The sequence below is a fragment of the Schistocerca cancellata genome, chromosome 3, assembly GCF_023864275.1.
Source record: "Schistocerca cancellata isolate TAMUIC-IGC-003103 chromosome 3, iqSchCanc2.1, whole genome shotgun sequence".
In the NCBI taxonomy this organism is placed as follows: Eukaryota; Metazoa; Arthropoda; class Insecta; order Orthoptera; family Acrididae; genus Schistocerca; species Schistocerca cancellata.
Window position 1 is genome coordinate 856,704,794 of NC_064628.1, and position 20,059 is coordinate 856,724,852.

General features: G+C 41.5%; 1 protein-coding gene across 1 annotated transcript in view; it reads right to left on the reverse strand.

Annotated features, from left to right (window-relative positions):
• The window catches only part of LOC126176612 (solute carrier family 22 member 7-like), a 569,470-nt gene that overhangs the window by 28,051 nt on the left and 521,360 nt on the right, over positions 1 to 20,059 (reverse strand). Inside the window, exon 6 of the mRNA XM_049923772.1 lies at positions 10,770 to 10,938. Within this exon, the coding sequence (XP_049779729.1) occupies positions 10,770 to 10,938 (169 nt within the window). The remainder of the gene's footprint in view (positions 1 to 10,769; positions 10,939 to 20,059) is intronic.

Consider the following 20,059-nt stretch of genomic DNA (forward strand, 5'->3'; position numbering starts at 1 on the left):
ACATTTATGCTAGCTTGTGTCGACGTTTAACAACTTATTGAAAATTTAGTGAGGAGTGTAGCTTTTCTAAGATGAATCGTTTCGTATTCATGCACTTCGCGCTGGAGATACCAGCCACGAGTCCTGCTCGGTGCCAGCCACTGTACATAGAAAATCTGCATAGAGAAATAGTTACGATATTAGCATTTCAGTGATAACTTAGTGCACGTGCATGTATCAGCATAGTAGTAGTGACCACGTGCTCTCCAAGATTTTCCTTCCTCCCACAGGACGATGCAAATCAAAGGCAACACGACTTGTAATTCAAAGGAGAAATAATCTATGTGCATAGTTAAATAATCTTTGTTCATAGTTAAATGAAAATTCAAAGCAGAATTAGTGAAATGTGTATTCAAAAGATTGTTAAGAAGTAACTTCGTAAATTTGTCTAATGTTGGTTAAAATAAAATTAACTTTGTTTTTCGAAGTAATTTCTGTTCTTGGCTTGTTCATTTAAACCATATCTAAGAAAAGAGAATCATATCAGTGACGCCTCCCTTTTACTAAAATTATTGGCACAAGTCTAGATTCGTGCAGGATGTAGTTTTCTCTGACCATCCCCAAAATTACAATTGCGTTATCCGTTGCGTCTTCAAATTTAATCGATAAGATTGTATTCTGAACTATGATGGGCCTAAACATCAATTATAAAGAGGGCAGAATGGTCAGGGAAGGTTACGCTGCCGAGAGAGAAAAAGTGTGCATAAGATCCTTCCCCACAGCAGGCTTATATAAAAATGAATAAAAGTAATCCCTGCAGATAAAATTAAGCAAACTCCCTTCTCAGCCTGCCACAGACAGGGAGAATTAACGACATTTACGATCTAAATAGCAGTCGTTGGGAGCTTGCAAGGCGCTACAAAAAAGGAACAAGGAAAACTAAGAGGCAACCTTCATCAAGTTAATTAATATTAAAGGAACCCATACAAATATGCAAATCAAGTTACACCTTGACTGCATACGAGAAAGTCGCAGTAGTCATGTAGCAAAATCAGGAAATTTCAAGTAGCATGCGAGAACCCGCGCAGGTGAGGCGTGAGAAAGTTCTCTCAGTCAACCAGTACTACACTGGGTAAACGGACCCTAACTGAAACATGATATGAATGGAACAGGAAATAATAACACAGTGCCAGAGTAACGTAATGTATGAACCAACAGTGAACGACAACACATTTGGTATGGGCTTAAGAAATGAATGTGAAGGCAATAGAAGCCATAAAACACCAATTTGTGAACCTCAAAAGTAGGTCACCACCATAAGTGCAGGTGGGGACCTTACCGCTGACACTGGAACAGTTGTCTCCAGACACACAGTCTACAGACGACTGAACAGACATGGTTTATTCTCCTGGAGATCTGCAAGGTGCATTCCACTGAGCCCTGGTCACAGGAGAGCCCATAAAGCCTGGTGACAAGAACACAGTACATGGTCATTGGGACAATGGTCCCAGGTTATGTTCACGGACGAGTCCAGGTATAGTCTGAACAGTGATTATCGCCGGGTTTTCATCTTACATGAACCAGGAACCAGATATCAATCCCTCAATGTCCTTGAAACGGGCCTGTATGGAGGTCGTGGTTTGATGGTGTGGGATGGAATTATGGACTGATGCACATACACCCTCGCATTTCTTTGACAGAGGAACTGTAACAGGTCAGGTGTATCGGGCGTCATTTTGCACCAGTATGTCTACCTTTTCAGGCGTGCAGTGGGTCCCACCTTCCCCCTGATGGATGATAATGCACAGCCTCACCGAGCTGCCATCGTGAAGGAGTACTCTGAAACAGAAGATATCAGGCGAACGGAGTGGCCTGCCTGTTCTCCAGACCTGAACTCTATCGAGCACGTCTGAGATGCTCTCGGTCGACGTATCGCTGCACGTCTTCAAACGCCTACGACACTTCAGGAGCTCCGAGAGGCACTGGTGTAAGAATGGGGCTGTACCCCAGCAGCTCCTCGACCACCTGATCCAAAGTATGCTAACCCGTTGTGCGGCCTGTGTACGTGTGCATGCTGATCATATCCCATACTGATGTCGGGGTACATGCGCAAGAAACAGTGGCGTTTTGTAGCACATGTGTTTCGGGACTGGTGTTCTCAACTTATCACCAATACCGTGGACTTACAGATCTGTGGCGTGTGTCTTCCCTAAGGGCCTATGCTATCAATGCCAGTTTTGTGTAGTGTCACGTTGTGTGGCACCACATTCTGCAATTATCCTTAATTTATGAGCATGAGTGTACTTAAAACGTACTTTATCTGCAACACACGAAAGCCAGGGGGGATAAAACAAGTCCTTATGCAATAATGCATTTCAACTTCCGAAAAGTAAAGCCTTATTATGACGCAAAAGCCAGTTCTATTGTAAAAACCGCAACGTATTTTGCTTCCAGCGCTGTTATGTGTTATACATTGATTAAGAAAGTATCCGGCATTCCAAAATAATTTACCAAAATTTGAATCCAAGTCAGATCACTCTGAAGTCTTGCTAGTACGGACAACTGTACCACATTCTGCAGTGGAAGTTTCCAGGAAGCTGAGAATTTAATTTTTCAGAATATTTAGGAGTCTGATAATCGGAATCAGAAGATATGACGAAACTACGAGTGAACCATGCCAGTAATGTGAATCTCGTGCCTGGAATATTTGTATGAATACAGTCCATAACGTCATGACTTAGAGTGAACCTAAACTTGTAATGACTGTACAGCTAGATTTTGTTCAATGTTTCTTCTATACTGCTGAGAAGCTCTAGCCCCAAATTCTGGGTTCGAGCCCTAGTCTGGCTACTAGATACCACAAGAGCTGGACTCGCCATGAAGAACTGAGGTGGATGGTTCAAATGGTTCTGAGCCCTATGGGAACATCTGAGGTCATCAGTCCCCTAGGACTTAGAACTGCTTAAACCAACTAACCTCAGGACATCACACACATCCATTCCCGAGGAAGGATTCGAACCTGCGACCGTAGCGGTCGCGCGGTTCCAGACAGAAGCGCCTAGAACCGTTCGGCCACACTGGCGGGCTGAACTGAGGTGGAGAGTACAGTCCAGTTGACAGAGAAACAGCAGACCTAACAGCAGAATGTATCAATCAGGAGAGCTCAGTGACGTCGAACATAAACTAGCCATTGGATGCCACCTGAGTGAGGAACCCATCAGGGACATTTCAACTTACATAAAGTTGCTCCAGATGTCTGTCGGTAATGCTATTCTGAATTGGAGACCTGAAGCAACAACTACAGCTAAACCAAATCGAGTCAGACCTCATATACTGACGGAGAAGGACTGCCAAGCACTGCTGATGGTGGCTGTAAAACAACGCATGAAGTGAGCAGAAGGAATCACTCGTGACTTCCAAACAGCTACCAACAGGCCGGGTATGCAAGGTGCTACAAAACAGAGGTGTTACAAAACAGATCGATGATCCTATTTTGTTAGCTTTTGTACTTCCAAAGGAAGGAAATGTAGTAGGTGAATACGGATTGGGGGTAAGGAATGAAAGAGGATACCGCCTGGTAGAATTTTGCACAGAGCATAAGCTTAATCATAGCTAACACTTGGGTCAAGAATCGTAAAAGAAGGCTGTATACATGGAAGAAGCCTGGAGACACTGGCAGGTTTCAGATAGATTATATAATGGTCAGACAGAGATTTAGGAACCAGGATTTAAATTGTAAGACATTTCCAGGGGCAGATGTGGACTCTGACTACAATCTATTGATTATTAACTGTAGATTAAAACTAAAGAAACTGCAAAAACGTGGGAATTTAAGGAAATGGGACCTGGATAAACTGGCTAAACCACAGGTTGTACAGAGTTTGAGGGAGAGCATAAGGGAACGACCGAAGAGAATGGGGGGGGGGGGGGGAATTCAATATAAGAAGACTGGGTAGATTTGAGAGATGAAATAGTGAAGACAGCAGAGGATCAAGTAGGTAAAAAGACGAGGAGTAATAGAAATCCTTGGCTAACAGAAGAGATACTGAATTTAAATGATGAAAGGAGAATATACAAAAATGCAGTAAATGAAGCAGGCAAAAAGGAATACAAACGTCTCAAAAATGAGATCGACAGGAAGTGCAAAATGGCTAAGCAGGGATGGCTAGAGGACAAATGTCAGGATGTAGAGACGTATTTCACTAGGGGTAAGACAGAAACTGACTACAGGAAAATTAAAGAGACCTTTGGAGAAAAGAGAACCACTTGCACGAAGATCAAGAGCTCAGATGGAAACCCAGTTCTAAGCAAACAAGGGAAAGCAGAAAGGTGGAAGGAGTATATAGACGGTCTATACAAGAGCGATGTTCTTGAGGACAGTATTATGGAAATGGAAGAGAATGTAGATGAAGATGAAATGGGATATACGATACTGCGTGAAGAGTTTGACAGAGCACTGAAAGACCTGAGTCGAAACAAGTCCCGGGAGTAGACACCATCCCATTACAACTACTGATTGCCTTGGAAGAGCCAGCCCTGACAAAACACTACCATCTGGTGAGCAAGATAGATGAGACAGGCGAAATACCCTCAGACTTCAAGAAGAATATAATAATTCCAATCCCATGGAAAGCAGGTGTTGACAGATGTGAAAATTACCGAACTACCAGTTTAATAAGCCACGGCAGCAAAATACTAACACGAATTCTTTACAGAAGAATGGAAAAACTGGTAGAAGCCGACCTTGGGAAAGATCAGTTTGGATTCTATAGAAATGTTGGCACACATGAGGCAATACTGACCCTACGACTTATCTTAGAAAATAGATTAAGGTAAGGCAAACCAACGTTTCTAGCATTTGTAGACTTAGAGAAAGCTATTGACAATGTTGACTGGAATACTCTCTTTCAAATTCTGAAGGTGGCAGGAGTAAAATACAGGGAGCGAAAGGCTATTTACAATTTGTACAGGAACCAGATGGCAGTTATAAGAGTCGAGGGGCATGAAATGGAAGTAGTGGTTGGGAAGGTAGTAAGACAGGGTTGTAGCCCATCCTCGATGTTATTCAAACTGTGTATTGAGGAAGCACTAAAGGAAACAAAAGAAAAATTCGGAGTAGGAATTAAAATCTATGGAGAAGAAATAAAAACTTTGAGGTTAACCGATGACATTGTAATTCTGTCAGAGACAGCAAAGGGTTTGGAAGAGCCGTTGAATGGAATGGACAGTGTCTTCAAAGGAGGATATAAGATGATCATCAACAGAAGCAAAACGAGAATAATGGAATGTAGCCGAATTGATGCTGAGGCAATTAGATTAGTAAAAGAGACACTTAAAGTAGTAAAGCAGTTTTGCTATTTGGGGAGCAAAATAACTGATGATGGTCGAAGTAGAAAGGATATAAAATGTAAACTGGCAATGGCAAGGAAAGCGTTTCTGAAGAAGAGAAATTTGTTAACATCGAGTATAGATTTAATTGTCAGGAAGTCGTTTCTTGAAGTATTTGTATGGAGTGTAGCCATGTATGGAAGTGAAACGTGGACGATAAATAGTTTAGACATGAAGAGAATAGTAGCTTTCGAAATGTGGTTTTACAGAAGAATGCTGAAGATTAGATGAGTAGATCACAAAACTAATGAATAGGTATTGAAAAGAATTCGAGAGAAGAGAAATTTGTGGCGCAACTTGACTAGAAGAAGGTATCGGTTGGTAGGGCATATTATTAGGCATCAAGGCATCACCAATTTAGTATAGGAGGGCAGCGTGGAGGGTAAAAATCGTAGGAAGAGCCCAAGAGATGAATACACTAAGCAGATTCATAAGGATGTAGGTTGCAGTAGGTACTGGGAGATGAAGAAGCTTGCACAGGATAGAGGTGCATGGAGAGCTGCATCGAACCAGTCTCTGGACTAAAGACCACAACAACAACAATGCACTCTGAGGATTTGATCACCCGATACGTAAACTTGGTTTATAGACAATAACATTCCTGATATTGACTGAGCTCTCCTTGAGCCCTAGCTGAACCCAATAGAACACCTTTGGGATGACTTAGAAGGTCAACTTCGCTGCAGACACCTGTGTGCTACATTACTACTTTCACTGCTTTCGGTCCTTGAGGAAGAACGGGCTGCCATACCTTCACAGACATTTAAACACCTTATTTAAAGTGTTCACAGCACAGTTCAGGCTGCGACAAAGACGTTCAGTGGAACACCCCGATATTAATGTCCAGTAATATTGAAACCACTCTCGTATTAGGTAACGTATTTTAATCTGCCTTTATTATTTTCTAGTAATAAAATGAAATATTTAAGATCAATACTATTTAAATACAATGTAGTCTGTAAGAGTAGTAAGTAAAGGAATGAAAAATTGAAATGTTGTAATTTGTTGCGGTCTATATAGGCTACTACGCGACAATATTAGCTCACTTCTTTTTCTCACATACTTTACTTTTTGCTCGCTCTTGTTGCTGATATATGGTTATTTATTTGATTTCAGGCATTTTAATTGAGATTTCAGTAAAAGTTTTATACATCCGTGCTGTGTAAAAATAATATTGAAAATACAACAAAATTTATTTTAAACAGTGTAAGTTCTCTAACCAAAGATATCCCTTTGCCAAGTCGGCAATAAATTCATCTTGCGAAATGATTACTTCACAAAGTTGAATCTATGGGGGGAGAGAAATATTAATTAACTGAATGATTGCCTATCGATGTCGCGGGGTCCAAACGATACATATCGAACATGCGATCGTCAATCCACCGTGCACCTCTTGTGATGGGCGTTATGATCAATTATTTGTGATCGTCATTTTTATCTGTTATCCGTCGTTCCCGTAGTTACTCTAAATTACATACCTACATGAATTATTTTTGAGTTACTAGGGAATCCCAGACGATCTATGTCGTTTGTGAGTGGAATGTCTCGTGTTCTTGACGTTTCTTCGGCGGGGTCTCTCACATGGAAAAATCTAATTCCATGTTTATCCAGCGAAGAAAATTGTTCGACTTTTTGTAGCAAATATGGAGTACCACTGGACGAGAAAAGAAGGGAGTAAGTAGACTGTGGTGGTTCGAAGTGTGTAAAACTTCGTAAGCACAGTTTCGATGCTGAAATACCGTTTACAGTTTCACTGCGGACAGTGCGGAAAACGAACGAGTATCAGGAAGAATACATTTGTTCGACTCTTCCAAATTATCCATCCAGACCACCATAATGGACTTTCACGTGATTACAACACCGACGATGAGTAAGGTAAGTCATCTCCTTTGCAATTACAAGTATTTTTGTAACGCTCTTCTTTTGTCGTTGCTGTAGCGACCACCGTAAACATACCCATAACGCCCGCCATTAGAGACGCATGATTGATTTAAGATCGCAAGTTCGATATGTATCGTTTAGACCCCGCGACTTCGATATTCATTCACTCTTGGAAATTACCGATCATTAATGAGAATTCATTCAGAAGTTACTTTCTACTAAATAGGCCGAAAAGTTTAAAAAATGATTGTAATCAGAATTTTTAGTGTGAACATTTCGATACGAACCACAAAGATATTAATAGCGACAGCTGTATGTTTACTTTAAAGTTCAGTACGAAGCAGATAATAAAATCTCTGGTAATATTTTACGTTAGCTAGCCAGAACTTTTCTTGACAACTAATTAAATCATATTTCTGGTCCTTGTATGTTAGATAAGACTAGGAAGTTTAACATCATAAAATTATTTAACTGAAACGTAATGCAGGCCATCTTAAATAATCGACGCAGTCCGTCGTATGGCGTGTGAATAAACGGTGCATTGATTGCTTAGCACACGCACTCCATATTAAGAATATTAAAACAATACACAATTGAGCGGTGTGCGGCTCGTGTTCGTGCCGTTTATTACTTGACATCTTGCCTTTGCGGTACTGCCGTCCCGTTTCTTGTTCCATTTACTGGTGTCACTAAGTTGCTGGCTTGCCTGCTCTTGAGTGGCAGCAGCAGCGCTTATCGATAAGAGCACTGTCGTTCTACCTTTGGAGCGACTGCTAGTATTTCTGGGTCATCGTTTATGGGGAGTTGAGTTGGGACGGAGCAGCAGTGAGGTCGAGACAGCCATGTCTCGCTCGACCATTGCTGACACACATGAATTGAGTGCGGACGACCTTGGTTGGTCGTTCGGTCGGTTGTCTCATTGGTCGACGTCTATTTGGTCGCCTACCGCTTCTGGGTTCTCTCAGTCACTGGTTGTAGTATTGTTCGAGTTGTTTGTGGAAGTTTTTCGTGGAACCGTGTGTGGCTTGTGTTGCTTTGACTGAGCAGTTATTTTAATGCTGTCTGCATGCTGCAGGCAGTCAGACGGTTGGGACGGAGGAGCGAGGAAGTCCCGCGGCGCAAGGGCAGGCTGGTACAGCTGACGGCGTGCATGCACTGTCGGACCGTGAGGTGCTAGCTGCGTGCGGTTCTAGGCGCTGCAGTCCGGAACCGCAGGACTGCTACAGTCGCAGGTTCGAATCCTGCCTCGGGCATGGATGTGTGTGATGTCCTTAGGTTAGTTAGGTTTAAGTAGTTCTAAGTTCTAGGGGACTGATGACCTAAGATGTTACGTCCCATAGTGCTCAGAGCCATTTGAACCATTTGATTTTGCTAGCTGCGAGAGCGACAATTTTCATTGGACACTGTACCTGGACGCTGATGTTGAGTGATCAGTTAACCTGTAATGGAACCTCAGCTATTGTGACATCTCTTCGTTCATTTTTGGGTTGTTGCTCCCTGGACCATTTGGGCTAGCAGCAATGTACGATGTGTTGGAGTCAGCGAAATCTTGCAGCCGTCTTCGTATATTGTGATTAATTATTAGATTGACTGTTACTTGCCAGTGAAGTGCACTAGCGGTATTTTCTGCCCTGTGGCCATTAACGCCCCAGTTACCTGCCCTGGTAGCTTGCATAGTTTTCCGGCAGTGTGCCTTTTCTCTTCGTGTTGATGCTGTCCAGCAGGCATGTAGTTCGACAGCCTTTTAAGGTGTTTGGTTCATAGTTTGTTCACTTGGCTGTTTTTAGACGCCAATTTCTGAAGTTGTAGTGCTGTTCATATCCTAGTCCTCAGCCGATATTTTCCATCGTTCTGCTGTTGGTCGGACGGAAGAGAATTGTTTAACTTGTTGGTTGGCCCTTGGGCCATCTCTAGTTTGGAAGGCCATCCGATTATTTAACTTCAACTCTTGGCTGTCTCTCTCATCTCATCTTACGTTTGAGCTACCTTCTCAGGCTGACACTTGGAACACTTCTGAGCACCACTTGATCTGTTTGTTTTAGATTGTGATTTTCATTTTAGTCTGAAGTATTGAAGGAGGCCTTTGCCCATGTATTAATTCAGTTTTTTTTAATTTTACGTAAAGGCCTTCAGCCGCGTTAAATTAAAATTTGGAATATTGATTTTATTTTTAAAAAAAATTGTTTTTCTTGAAAATTTGTTCTATCTGATATTGTTTGCAATCCACGCCCTAAGCCGTTAGTCGTTCAAAGTGTTATGTTTGGCCTTCAGCCGAGGATTTACGTGAACCCCTTTTATAAGGCCTTCAGCTGTGTGTATTCTTCAAAGGAAAAATTTTTTATAAGAAGGAATGGTTTTATTTTAAATTGTTTGTCTGATTTTTTTTGCAGGCCTTCAGCAGTTGTTTCAAATTTCTTTGTGGCCTTCAGGCGTGCAATAAGTTAATATTTCTTTAATTAGGCTTTTGGACATTCTGTTGTAACATTAAAAAGAATATTCTTGGTTAGAAAAAAATGTTTATTGATGTGTTTTAATTATAGTTGTCCTTAAGATGTGCAGTGTAGGCCTTCAGCCGCTAATTGTTTTCAATTGCATGTTTGTTTTAAATTTTACCTTCTATTTTTAATTGCTTTTGATTTCTAAGCCAGGCCTTGAGCCATTCTTGTTTTTGGTGTGGTGTTGGGCCTTCAGCCCAGAAAGCATCTCAAGTTTTCTTTAACTAGGCCTTCAGCCGTATTGTCTAATTGTGATCTTTTAAAACAATGTGTAAACAAGTGGTTCTTAGAAAAATAAAGTTGTGTGTTTGATTGTGCAACTCACAGTAACTGTTTACAGCCCCATCCACAATCATAACCTTATCCTGTGCGCTCTCTTAGTACCTACCAACCAGGTTTCAATAACAATGAACTATGTTGCTTGGGGCCAGGCTGTGTATCTTGCTAATGCCTAAAAATGATCAGAAATATTTACAAAATAGCACTGTCGTTACAAAGTAAAACAATAGCAGGATTTTTTTGGTCGCAGTGACGCATCCAGATCTCTGCACCCGGCGGCATACTACAAAAAGAACCACGAAAACCCCAAGAAATAAATTACAAGACTTACTGCGAAGTAGGACAAGACGGAACCGGTTTCAGTATGTCTCCGGATACTTTTAATCAGATAGCGTGTGAAATCCCATTAGGAGATATGTGCGCGTCGGCGACATTTCGGCGGTCATGAATGATAACGGCTCGTCAACGATTTCGATGTCACGCCACAACAAGTGGCCACCGACATCAGCATGAAAAAGGGTGCTCGACGTTCCTTGAGAGATGCACCTCTATATATTGTCCACAAAAAAGGGTTACAGAAGAGGAAGTACAATTTATTACACGCACAAAGGAAGAGACATCGATATTGCATATCGGTTCATACTTCTGCAACAAGTAAGTCTGACATTACTTACGTTTTCAACTTACTCGTATTATTAAATTTCAAATCGCCTATCAGCAGGCCTTCGTATATACCCATCATCCTACCTGCAGAACAGTAGTAATATAAGGCAGCACAGTACTGCAAAAAGCAAGGAGTGCTTCCAGCTGGGAAACATCTGAACACACAAGCAGGCGGACACCAATCCTATAGGTATACCAATGCATGACATGCAATTGATACATGAGCGGTTTCTGATATCCGTCAATTCCGTCCCTGAAATATCAAAATCAGCATCTTATTTTATTACTAAATTTAAAATGTCACGCTTTTTTATTTTAAGTTATTTCACGTGATACACTTCCATATTACCGTGTACACTAACATTTACAAATAAAATGCAACACTTAGCATAACAACAAACAAATGAATAATACTGAGTCCACATACAGCTTAAGGCTACATAACATAAACATTAAATTTATAGAGCAAAATATTATACGACCAAAACCAGAGTTCGATCAGATTAACATATAATGAAGAGATCACATATATTGCCTCGGAGAAATTTCATATTACCAACAAAGCACAAAAATAAAAACGGCTTTAGAGAACATAAAGCAGCTGACAGGAACCTTGTGCGTGTTGTTATTATAATGCGATTACAGGCAAATTTCTACGCACTCATCTCACATGTCACAACATGAAACTGCGTGTTTTCAAAGTGATGAAAGTTGTGCTCTTGTTATTCGAAGTAGTCAGTTGACATACTGAAATTGGTTCAGGGGGCTAGGGACATATGTTTTGCGACATATTTTCATACTTGTGGCTAAATTGTATAGAGTGTGTCTACAAATCTAAACTAGCAGCATCCAGGGTGTTTTTTTTATTATTTTTCTTTTACCTGTGGCTACGATCTTTATACGTCAGTTCCACGATGCGCTGTAGTTTGGAGGTAAGCGGCTCCCTACAGCTAACAGAGTTAAGTTAGCTGAAAGGAAACCAAGGATACAGAATAAGACAGAACCTGCTTCAGATTGAGCATACCCTTAGCCGTATGTGATTTTGTTAGAGTGCCATTTTGTGCTGCTGCAGATTTTAGTGTACTGTACAGTCCTTAGTTTCCCCTTCAGCCAAATTAGCTAGTCAAGAAAAGTGTATTATTTATTTACATATTTTGTCTATGATGTGTGTACTAAAATGTTATTTTTTATTTTTGTTTTTTTTTCGTGTAAAAAAATATTAAATTATGGAATGTAAAAATAACTCAGCACTAATAGGGACTAAACACAGCAGTTCTAAGGTATGAAAGAATGATGATTTTTCAGTGTATGACAGACGTTACTTATGCAACATTCTTTCAGCAGTGCTAGTTGTGCAAGGTTCGCAGGAGAGCTTCTGCAAAGTTTGGAAGGTAGGAGACCAGGTACTGGCAGAAGTAAAGCTGTGAGTACCGTGTGTGAGTCGTGCTTCGGTAGCTCAGATGGCAGAGCACTTGCCCGCGAAAGTCAAAGGTCCCGAGTTCGAGTCTCGGCCGGTCACAGAGTTTTAATCTGCCTGGAAGTTTCTTATAATTTTGTTATGTGAAGTCGCAAGTATTCGTCTCCGAATAACTGCTGCTACTTACATCCTTGTGAATCTTCTTAAATCTTCTTACTGTATTCTTCTCTTGGTCTTCCTCTACAACTTTTACCTCCCACACGTCCCTCCAATACTAAATTGGTGATCCCTTGATGTCTCATAATGTGTCCTAGCAGCTAATCTTTTCTTCTAATCACGTTCCGTCATATATTTTTTTCTCTCTATTTCGATTCAGCACTTCTTCATTGGCTACGTGATCTGATCATCTGTCCTTCATCATTCTTCTGTAACACCACCTTTCAAAACCTTCTGTCCTGATCTAAACTGCTTATTGTCCACGTTTCACTTCCATTCATAGCTGCATTCCACACAAATACTTCCAGAAAAGACTTCCTAACACTTGAACGCATATTCGACGTTAAAAATGTCTCTTCTTCAGAAAGCTTGCCGTTGACAGTCTAGATTTTTTAACCCCTACTTCTGCCATCATCCGTCATTTTGCTGCCATATAACGAAACCCATATATAAGTGTCTCGTTTCCTAATCTAATTCCCCGAGTATCACCTGATTTAATTCGACTGTATTCCATTATCCTTGCCATGCTTTTGTTGATACTAATCCTATATACTCCTCGTCAATTCTTTTCAACTCCGCTCGCAAATTCTTTGCTGTCTCTAATAGAATTACAATATCATCGGCACACTTCAAAGTTGTTATTTCTACTTCCTGAAATTTAATTCCTACAGCAAATTTTTCGTTGGTTTACTTTACTGATTGCTCATTGTACAGACTGAATAACATCGGCGATGGGCTACAGCCCTGTCTCGCTTCCTTCTCAACCATTACTTCCTTTTCATGCACCTCGTCTATTATAACTGCCGTATGCCGGCCGGGGTGGCCAAGCGGTTCTAGGCGCTACAGTCAGGAACTGCGCGACTGCTACGGTCCCAGGTTCGAATCCTGCTTCGGGCATGGATGTGTGTGATGTCCTTAGGTTAGTTATGTGAAAGTACTTCTAAGTTCTAGGGGACTGATGACCTCAGATGTTAAGTCCCATAGTGTTCAGATCCATTTCAACTGCCGTCTAGTTTCTGTACAAGTTGTAAACAGCCTTTAACTTCCTGTATTTTACCCCTGCTACCTTCAGAAATTTAGAGCATTGTCAAAAGGTTTATTCAAATCTACAAATGCTACAAATGTAGTACACCTTTCGTTAAGCTGTCTTCTAAGTAGTACAGTTAATATTGCCTCGTGTATTCGTATAAGATAGAGAGAGAGAGTTCGAAGGCTAACTAATGTTAAAGACACTCAGTGGAGAGTTACATGAAACTTAGTTTTATGAGGCTTTTAAAGTAGATTTATCTAGAAAACATTATTAAAAACTTTTGCTAAGTGACTGCATAAACGTCACAAAGTAAGTGACCAACGGATGTTAGTCATTCATTGCCATTATTAATATAAAGGCGATGAATTTGCGAAACGACTAGTTATCGACGCCCTCAGTCCTCACTGAGAAGAGAGTCAGTTTCGTTAAAAAATGTATCAAATCTTTGTTCCGAATGGTGAACTTCTAAAATCAAACTTAAGGTCGCTCAGCTTGGAGTGAGGGATATATGGTGTTTCAGATATTAGCTAAATGCACCATCCTTAGTTCCTGCTTGACCAACACACCAGGCAGGCACTAAAGTGTATTATTTAATTACGTGCTATACGTATAACGTTTGTACTAAAATGTTGTTTTCTTTGTTCGTTTCATGTCGCACAGGTAAGACACTGACAAAGCGAACCAATGGTGTTCAACCAACGCAATAATTTCCAGTGCTTGTGTCTAAACAGAAGGGAAGTAAAAGCTTATGATGGTGAGAACAATGGGCCATCATTACCAGATCGTCTCTCCACATTCTTATAAAATGTATGTATAAACTGATTTGTGTGTGATGTATTACCTCACAGGAGGTCTTGAACTTGTAAAAATCACTGTGTATTATATCAACATCACATTATAAAATGATGGATTGAGATCCGTAAACCAGTTCATTTTAGGGTAAGAGGGGCGCATATCAGCCAAACAGCTTGTTCAACATGTCGCTCAGTATAGAGAAAGACAACGGCCAATAACAATCATTTTGAGCACCTCTGTGCCAAGTGTCATCACAGCCTTAACTTTGTTGTGTGTTGCTTACTTTCTGATCAGGCAGAGAGCTAATTCCAAAAGGGAACCAAGGGTAGTCCAAGTCCCAGTGCATTGGATACCGAGGGCGTGAGGTGAGTAGGTAAGGGGCTGATCGGGCAATGGTTGTCCAGTACGGAATTTTTACGTTTTGTTTCATGTCATGTGTTGTAAGAGCACTAGGTCACATTTAAGTTTTCTAGTAGTAAGGAAATATGAAATAGGTGCTGACCCAGACAAGTTAACAGCTAGTTAAGGTTCGACCCAGGGACTGGGTCTTACCAAACAGGGAAATAATGTAGCGGCACCACAGTTTAAGATAGCAAAGTTAGATTCAGTGCAACATTTCTGAGCAGAAGCTACAGCCAGGTGCGGGCCAGATTGCAGTAAGTTACACTGAACAGCGGTTGCAAAGTAAGGAGTCGTCGAACTGCTGAAAAGAGTAAATGCAGCGGTTTGCATGGCATAACTACAGGTAAAAGGGACCCACTGGCGCAACCCAGCTGTGGTGCATATGTGACTTGGAGCGGCACATTAGCAAAACAGAGGTGCACAGCCACATACAAATGGGTGTCGTTTTCCAACGAGATTCATTCAAGTGTGGCAGCTCTCCTGGATGGCGAGGCATGTCTCACCACCGGTTACACACAGCAACAGATGGAGTGCCAGTGTCCCAGTCCACGGCAGATCATTATTTCGACCCTCTGAGGCAGACGTGGCGTCCACAGCCAGCCAGTGGTGCGCCACTCTTTGGCTCGGTACCGCAGGCAGTCGTCTGGGCCAGCAACGAATTCCAGAGATATCCCGAGATGAGGGTCACAGATTCGGACGCCGGATCGTGGGCGCTTGCCGCCGTGATCTCAGCTATGCCAGTAACGAAGAAGCAACATCAGGAATGGCCTACGGCTCCCGGCAGAGCAGCACGGAGACATTGAGGATGGTGGGCGCTGAGTCAGCTGCTGGTGCACCCATCCTGACATCATCAGAACTCAGTGGGCCAGTCAAGGCCAGCACGACACAGCATTGTATTGCACAGGCTGCTGGGGTGCTTCCTCAGCATTGAGGGGCCCAGTGACACAGACGGAGGTGAACGAGGACACTGTAGTATGAAACAGTAAATCATTTGGGAAAGTTCTCACCGAATTTTAATACGGCACCTCCTGGCACCCACCCACTACATTTGATGTCTCCCTGCTACATTTGGTCATCCTGATACATTCTGTAGCAGAAGTCGCCATTGCACTACACTTTTATAAATGTGTCGCAGATCTGTTCCCCTCTGTGTTCAAAAATGGTTCAAATTGCTCTGAGCACTATGCAACTTAACTTCTGAGGTCATCAGCCGCCTAGAACTTAGAACTAATTAAACCTAACTACCCTAAGGACATCACACACATCCATGCCCAAGGCAGGATTCGAACCAGAGACCGTAGCAGTCGCGCGGATCCAGACTGCAGCACCTAGAAATGCACGGCCACTCCGGCCGGCTCCCCTCTGTGTTTTATTGTTTACTTCTATGTAGTAGATGCTTGTTTCCTGTATGAACTGTCCCTGGGTTTCGTACTGTTTTTGTTGCTGATTCATACCCTGCATTGTAGAATCATCTTTTACTTCTTTAGGCAGTGCAGTATTTTCCTCAGGTTTTGTGCTGTTGCATTCTTCCAAGAACTACCCAGTTTCTATCAATAAATCCTGATAACTTGCAGTATAATGTCACTCCTATAACCGTCTGTGATCTTGCTTCTGTCTTATACCACATAGTTTTGAATTTTCTTTGAAAACGTTTTTCCTGATTTTTCGCAGGTCTGTGTCACATGTTCTCTTCTATGGTATTTACTGTCCACTTATTGGCAGAAATATCTTGCTCTTTCGTCGTCCCTCCCCCTCCTATTTGGTGATTTATGTTCCTTACATAGAACACACTTTATGGCATCGTTAGAGTGCTCATTGCTTTCTAATGACAGGAGACGCCTCTCCATAATTCGTTCTTAAAATTCTTCTTTGTTAGGAGGATTTGATATGTGTAACACTCATCTCTCTTCCCCGTGTGTTTTTACATCTGTATTTACATGGCACACACACTGCCACTTGTTTGTTTTTAATGCTGTATTTTCTGATCTGGCCTTTTTACTCGCAATGTCCACAAATTACTAATTGTTTATCACAAAGTTTTATGTTCTGCGAGATGACCAAGGTCTTGGTGTTCAAAACTCCTCCTCGCTACTAGAAAGTCTTTTACTGAAGCCGAATGAAATCCAAGACATACTTTTTGTCGCTTCACGGGTGCTGTTTTAACCTGAGGGCTCTCATTTCAGTAACTTGGTGGACCACTTTTCTTCCCACTGGTTCTGGCCTGAATCGGACTGTAAAGCCGTTTCCGAAGGTTTCCTTGGGCAGTTCATCTTCAGGGTTCCTGAAGCGTATTGTGTCTTTCGGTGTCTTTGCATTTGTGTCCACTGGGATGTGGTACACAATCATTAAAGGTCTCTTAATCTTAGGCTATTCACAAACCAGTTTCTCTTGCACCCTTTTATTGTTGATTATTTTTTTCATGACCCTTCATGTAGCAATTTCGAAGACGATTACATTATCGGTTTGCTTGACCTTCTTTATACAAATTTTCTCTTTGGTCTGGTTCATTAAGTACGTCAGCTTTTGTTGCACTGTCTTTGCCTCTTCATTTGTTCTTGACATTATGAGCAAAATATTTTGTTCAATTGCTTGCTCTGCTGTGATTTCAGCTGCAGGAGCTGTTTTGCTTGCATCTCTACTGGGCCGCTCGGTTACTACCACACATCTGCATGTTTTCTATAGTTTCGTGAATATTCTCTCGTTTTATTTTTGTAGTTGTTCCGAACTGCACTGCCAGTTAATAAAGCCTGCTTTATAGCGCATTGCGATATTTTTGCCAGTAATTCCACTTTTAGTTCGCTTGTTCTTGGGCTGTGTCATCTTTTGCCCAGAAAATTCATTTTCAATAAATACCATCATGTCTTCATACAGATGCTTCATATTGACTGGTTTTCTAACTGTAGCGTTTTTCCTTTCGGCGTTATTATTTGTTTTATCCTTGTCAACTGCCACCGTTTCTTTACGTGTAGTCGTGCTGACTACATCTGTTTGCCCATTTGATGTCGAGTGCAGTGCAAGGCCTCTCCACATTAAGAAAGTGGGGCTGGCCGCTGGAGTCTTAAGCGAAGCACACGTTCTGACTCGCCCGGAAAGTGTTCCATTAGGTTCAGGTATGGACTATGGACAGGCCAGTCCATTCCAGGAGTGTTATTGTCCACAAACGATTGCCTCATAGATGCTGCTTTGTGACAGGGTGCGTTGTCGTGCTAATCCAAACAAATAACGTCTCCTAAGTGACCCTGTACCATGCGCAGTACACGGTGCTGTTAAATGAGTTGATATGCTTCCGAATTTAGCGTTGTTTTCTTAAGGGGAGCCGGAGGTGCCTATGCTGCCCATGTTAGAATCACTAAGTTTGAGAAACATTTATGAATAAACTACCAAATAGAAAAATTTGAATTTTTTTTACACATAGAGTGGTTTAGTATTGCAGTTATGACAGAGAGATTTTGGAGTATCTTTTCTAGTTTCCTTCCAATTATTTCTTTTATTAATGACCCAAATTTTTTTTACAAATAATTGCTTTATAATTAAACTGAAATGAAACTACTGAACATATTGCCAAATGGCTGTGTTACACTGTAAGTTTGACCACTAGGAGAGCTGTATAAAAATTTCATCTCTCTAGCTTGAGTGGATTTTGAGAAAATGTTCCTTATATTCGAAAAATTCTAATTTACGGGAAATGGCTATCAAAGTTTCTCAATACGTTCCTGCACTATAGGATGGATTATCAGGGTCTCCTTCTTCATCCTCCAAAAGCTTCCTCTTCTGTCTTCTTTTCTGGCCTGTTGTTCCATCATACTTCATATGCCTTTCTCTTCTTTCTGCTCCTCTTATCCTTTCTCTGTCAATATTTCTTAGTGCTCGTACAGTGTTCATCCCAGCTGTAAATCCTAATGCCTTCAGAACTTCACACTTCACACTGTTCCCTTGGTTGTAGGTTGCTATTGCATCATAAATGCCAAAGTGCAGCGTTTTTATGCTTACAAACACCCTTTTAGGAATCACTTTCCAAATCAAATTGTTTACGCTCTCATTAGGATTCTGCGTCTTTCCGTGTAGACATTTGTGTAACAATTCTGGCTGTGCTAAGTCATGAAAAATATCATAACTGTCACTAACATATTCACGAAATCTGTCACTTCCACCAGTCAGCTTCTTGCTAGAAGATGTCACAGGGCTATGGCCGGGCATGTGTTGCTTAGAAGAAGAACGCACTGTTTCAGTAATTGTAGTATCGCAACTTGGTATTAGTGTTAATTTTCTTTTACCTACGTTCTTCCTCTTCTTATATACACGGTTACTAAAACGTGGCATCGTAACCAGAACAATGCTTTACATAGGAAGTATAATACTACCAACAACAGGCGCAACACTGAACTAATTCGAAACGGTAAAGAGCAAAGAGACGATGTTCCGCGCTCTTAAGGCTTCATTTGTCACAGAAAACAATGTAGCCAATCCTTGCACACTCGCTGTATGCGTAACATAAGGCGCTGTATGCGTAACAGGCCGAGAAAATCCCAAGCAGTTCGCCAGGAAGTGACGAGAGGGTGTTAGATGCATTCAGCGCCCGCCCATTTCCTCTGCAGGCGTGGGGGAAAATGGTAATAACTCCACTTCCAGGGCGAGTAGAACAATAATTCAAAGTTTACATTAAAGAGGAATGTTCCAATTAATTTTCGGTAGCAAAAAAAATCGTAATTTTTCGGATTTGACCACCTCCGGCTCCCCTTAAGCGCAGGAAAAGCAGTAGACAGTAATTACTAAAAACATTGCCATATCATAACACCAACTGCAGGGTACTTTACTGTTGACACTACACATGATCTTAGGTAACGTTCAGTAGGTTTTTGCCGAACGCAAACCCCTCCACTATATTGCCACAGGGGAACACGTGATTCATGACTCTAAACAGTTCGTCTCCAATCACCGACTGTCCAGCGGCGTCGCTCTATACGCGGCCTAGAGCATTGCTTAGCACTTACAAGGGGAGGCCACGACGTTTGGGACGCGGATTTACCGCAAACTTCGTACACTCGTAGTACTTTACGAGGACAACAAAATGTGTAAGCAGTAGCGCGTACTTCTCAAGCGTTATTGAGAAAATCGCAAGATAATTTCGGTCGTCAAACACACATCTGTGAGTGGCCATTTTTATTATGAAGGGGCGGCAACCGGGTGGTTAGCATTCAAGCTCTGTAATCACTGCATCGCTGGATCGAGTCCCGTTCGTCAGTTTCTTTATTTTCAACACAGTCATTTTCTTTACTATTTATATTACAATTGACATAATGGGAAGAATACGTGTAATCGGATGAACTTTTATTAAATTTACAATGTTATTTGGCAGTCTACAAATTTTTAATATCACAAATAATATAACACTCATAACTATCGTCTGGTAAACTACCAAACGCATAAAGTGAAACTGAAAATGTATGCTTGTCCGTGATTTGAGAAATCCCTTATACCTGGAAGGAGCCCGAAACGACTTGTTACCTCCAAGTT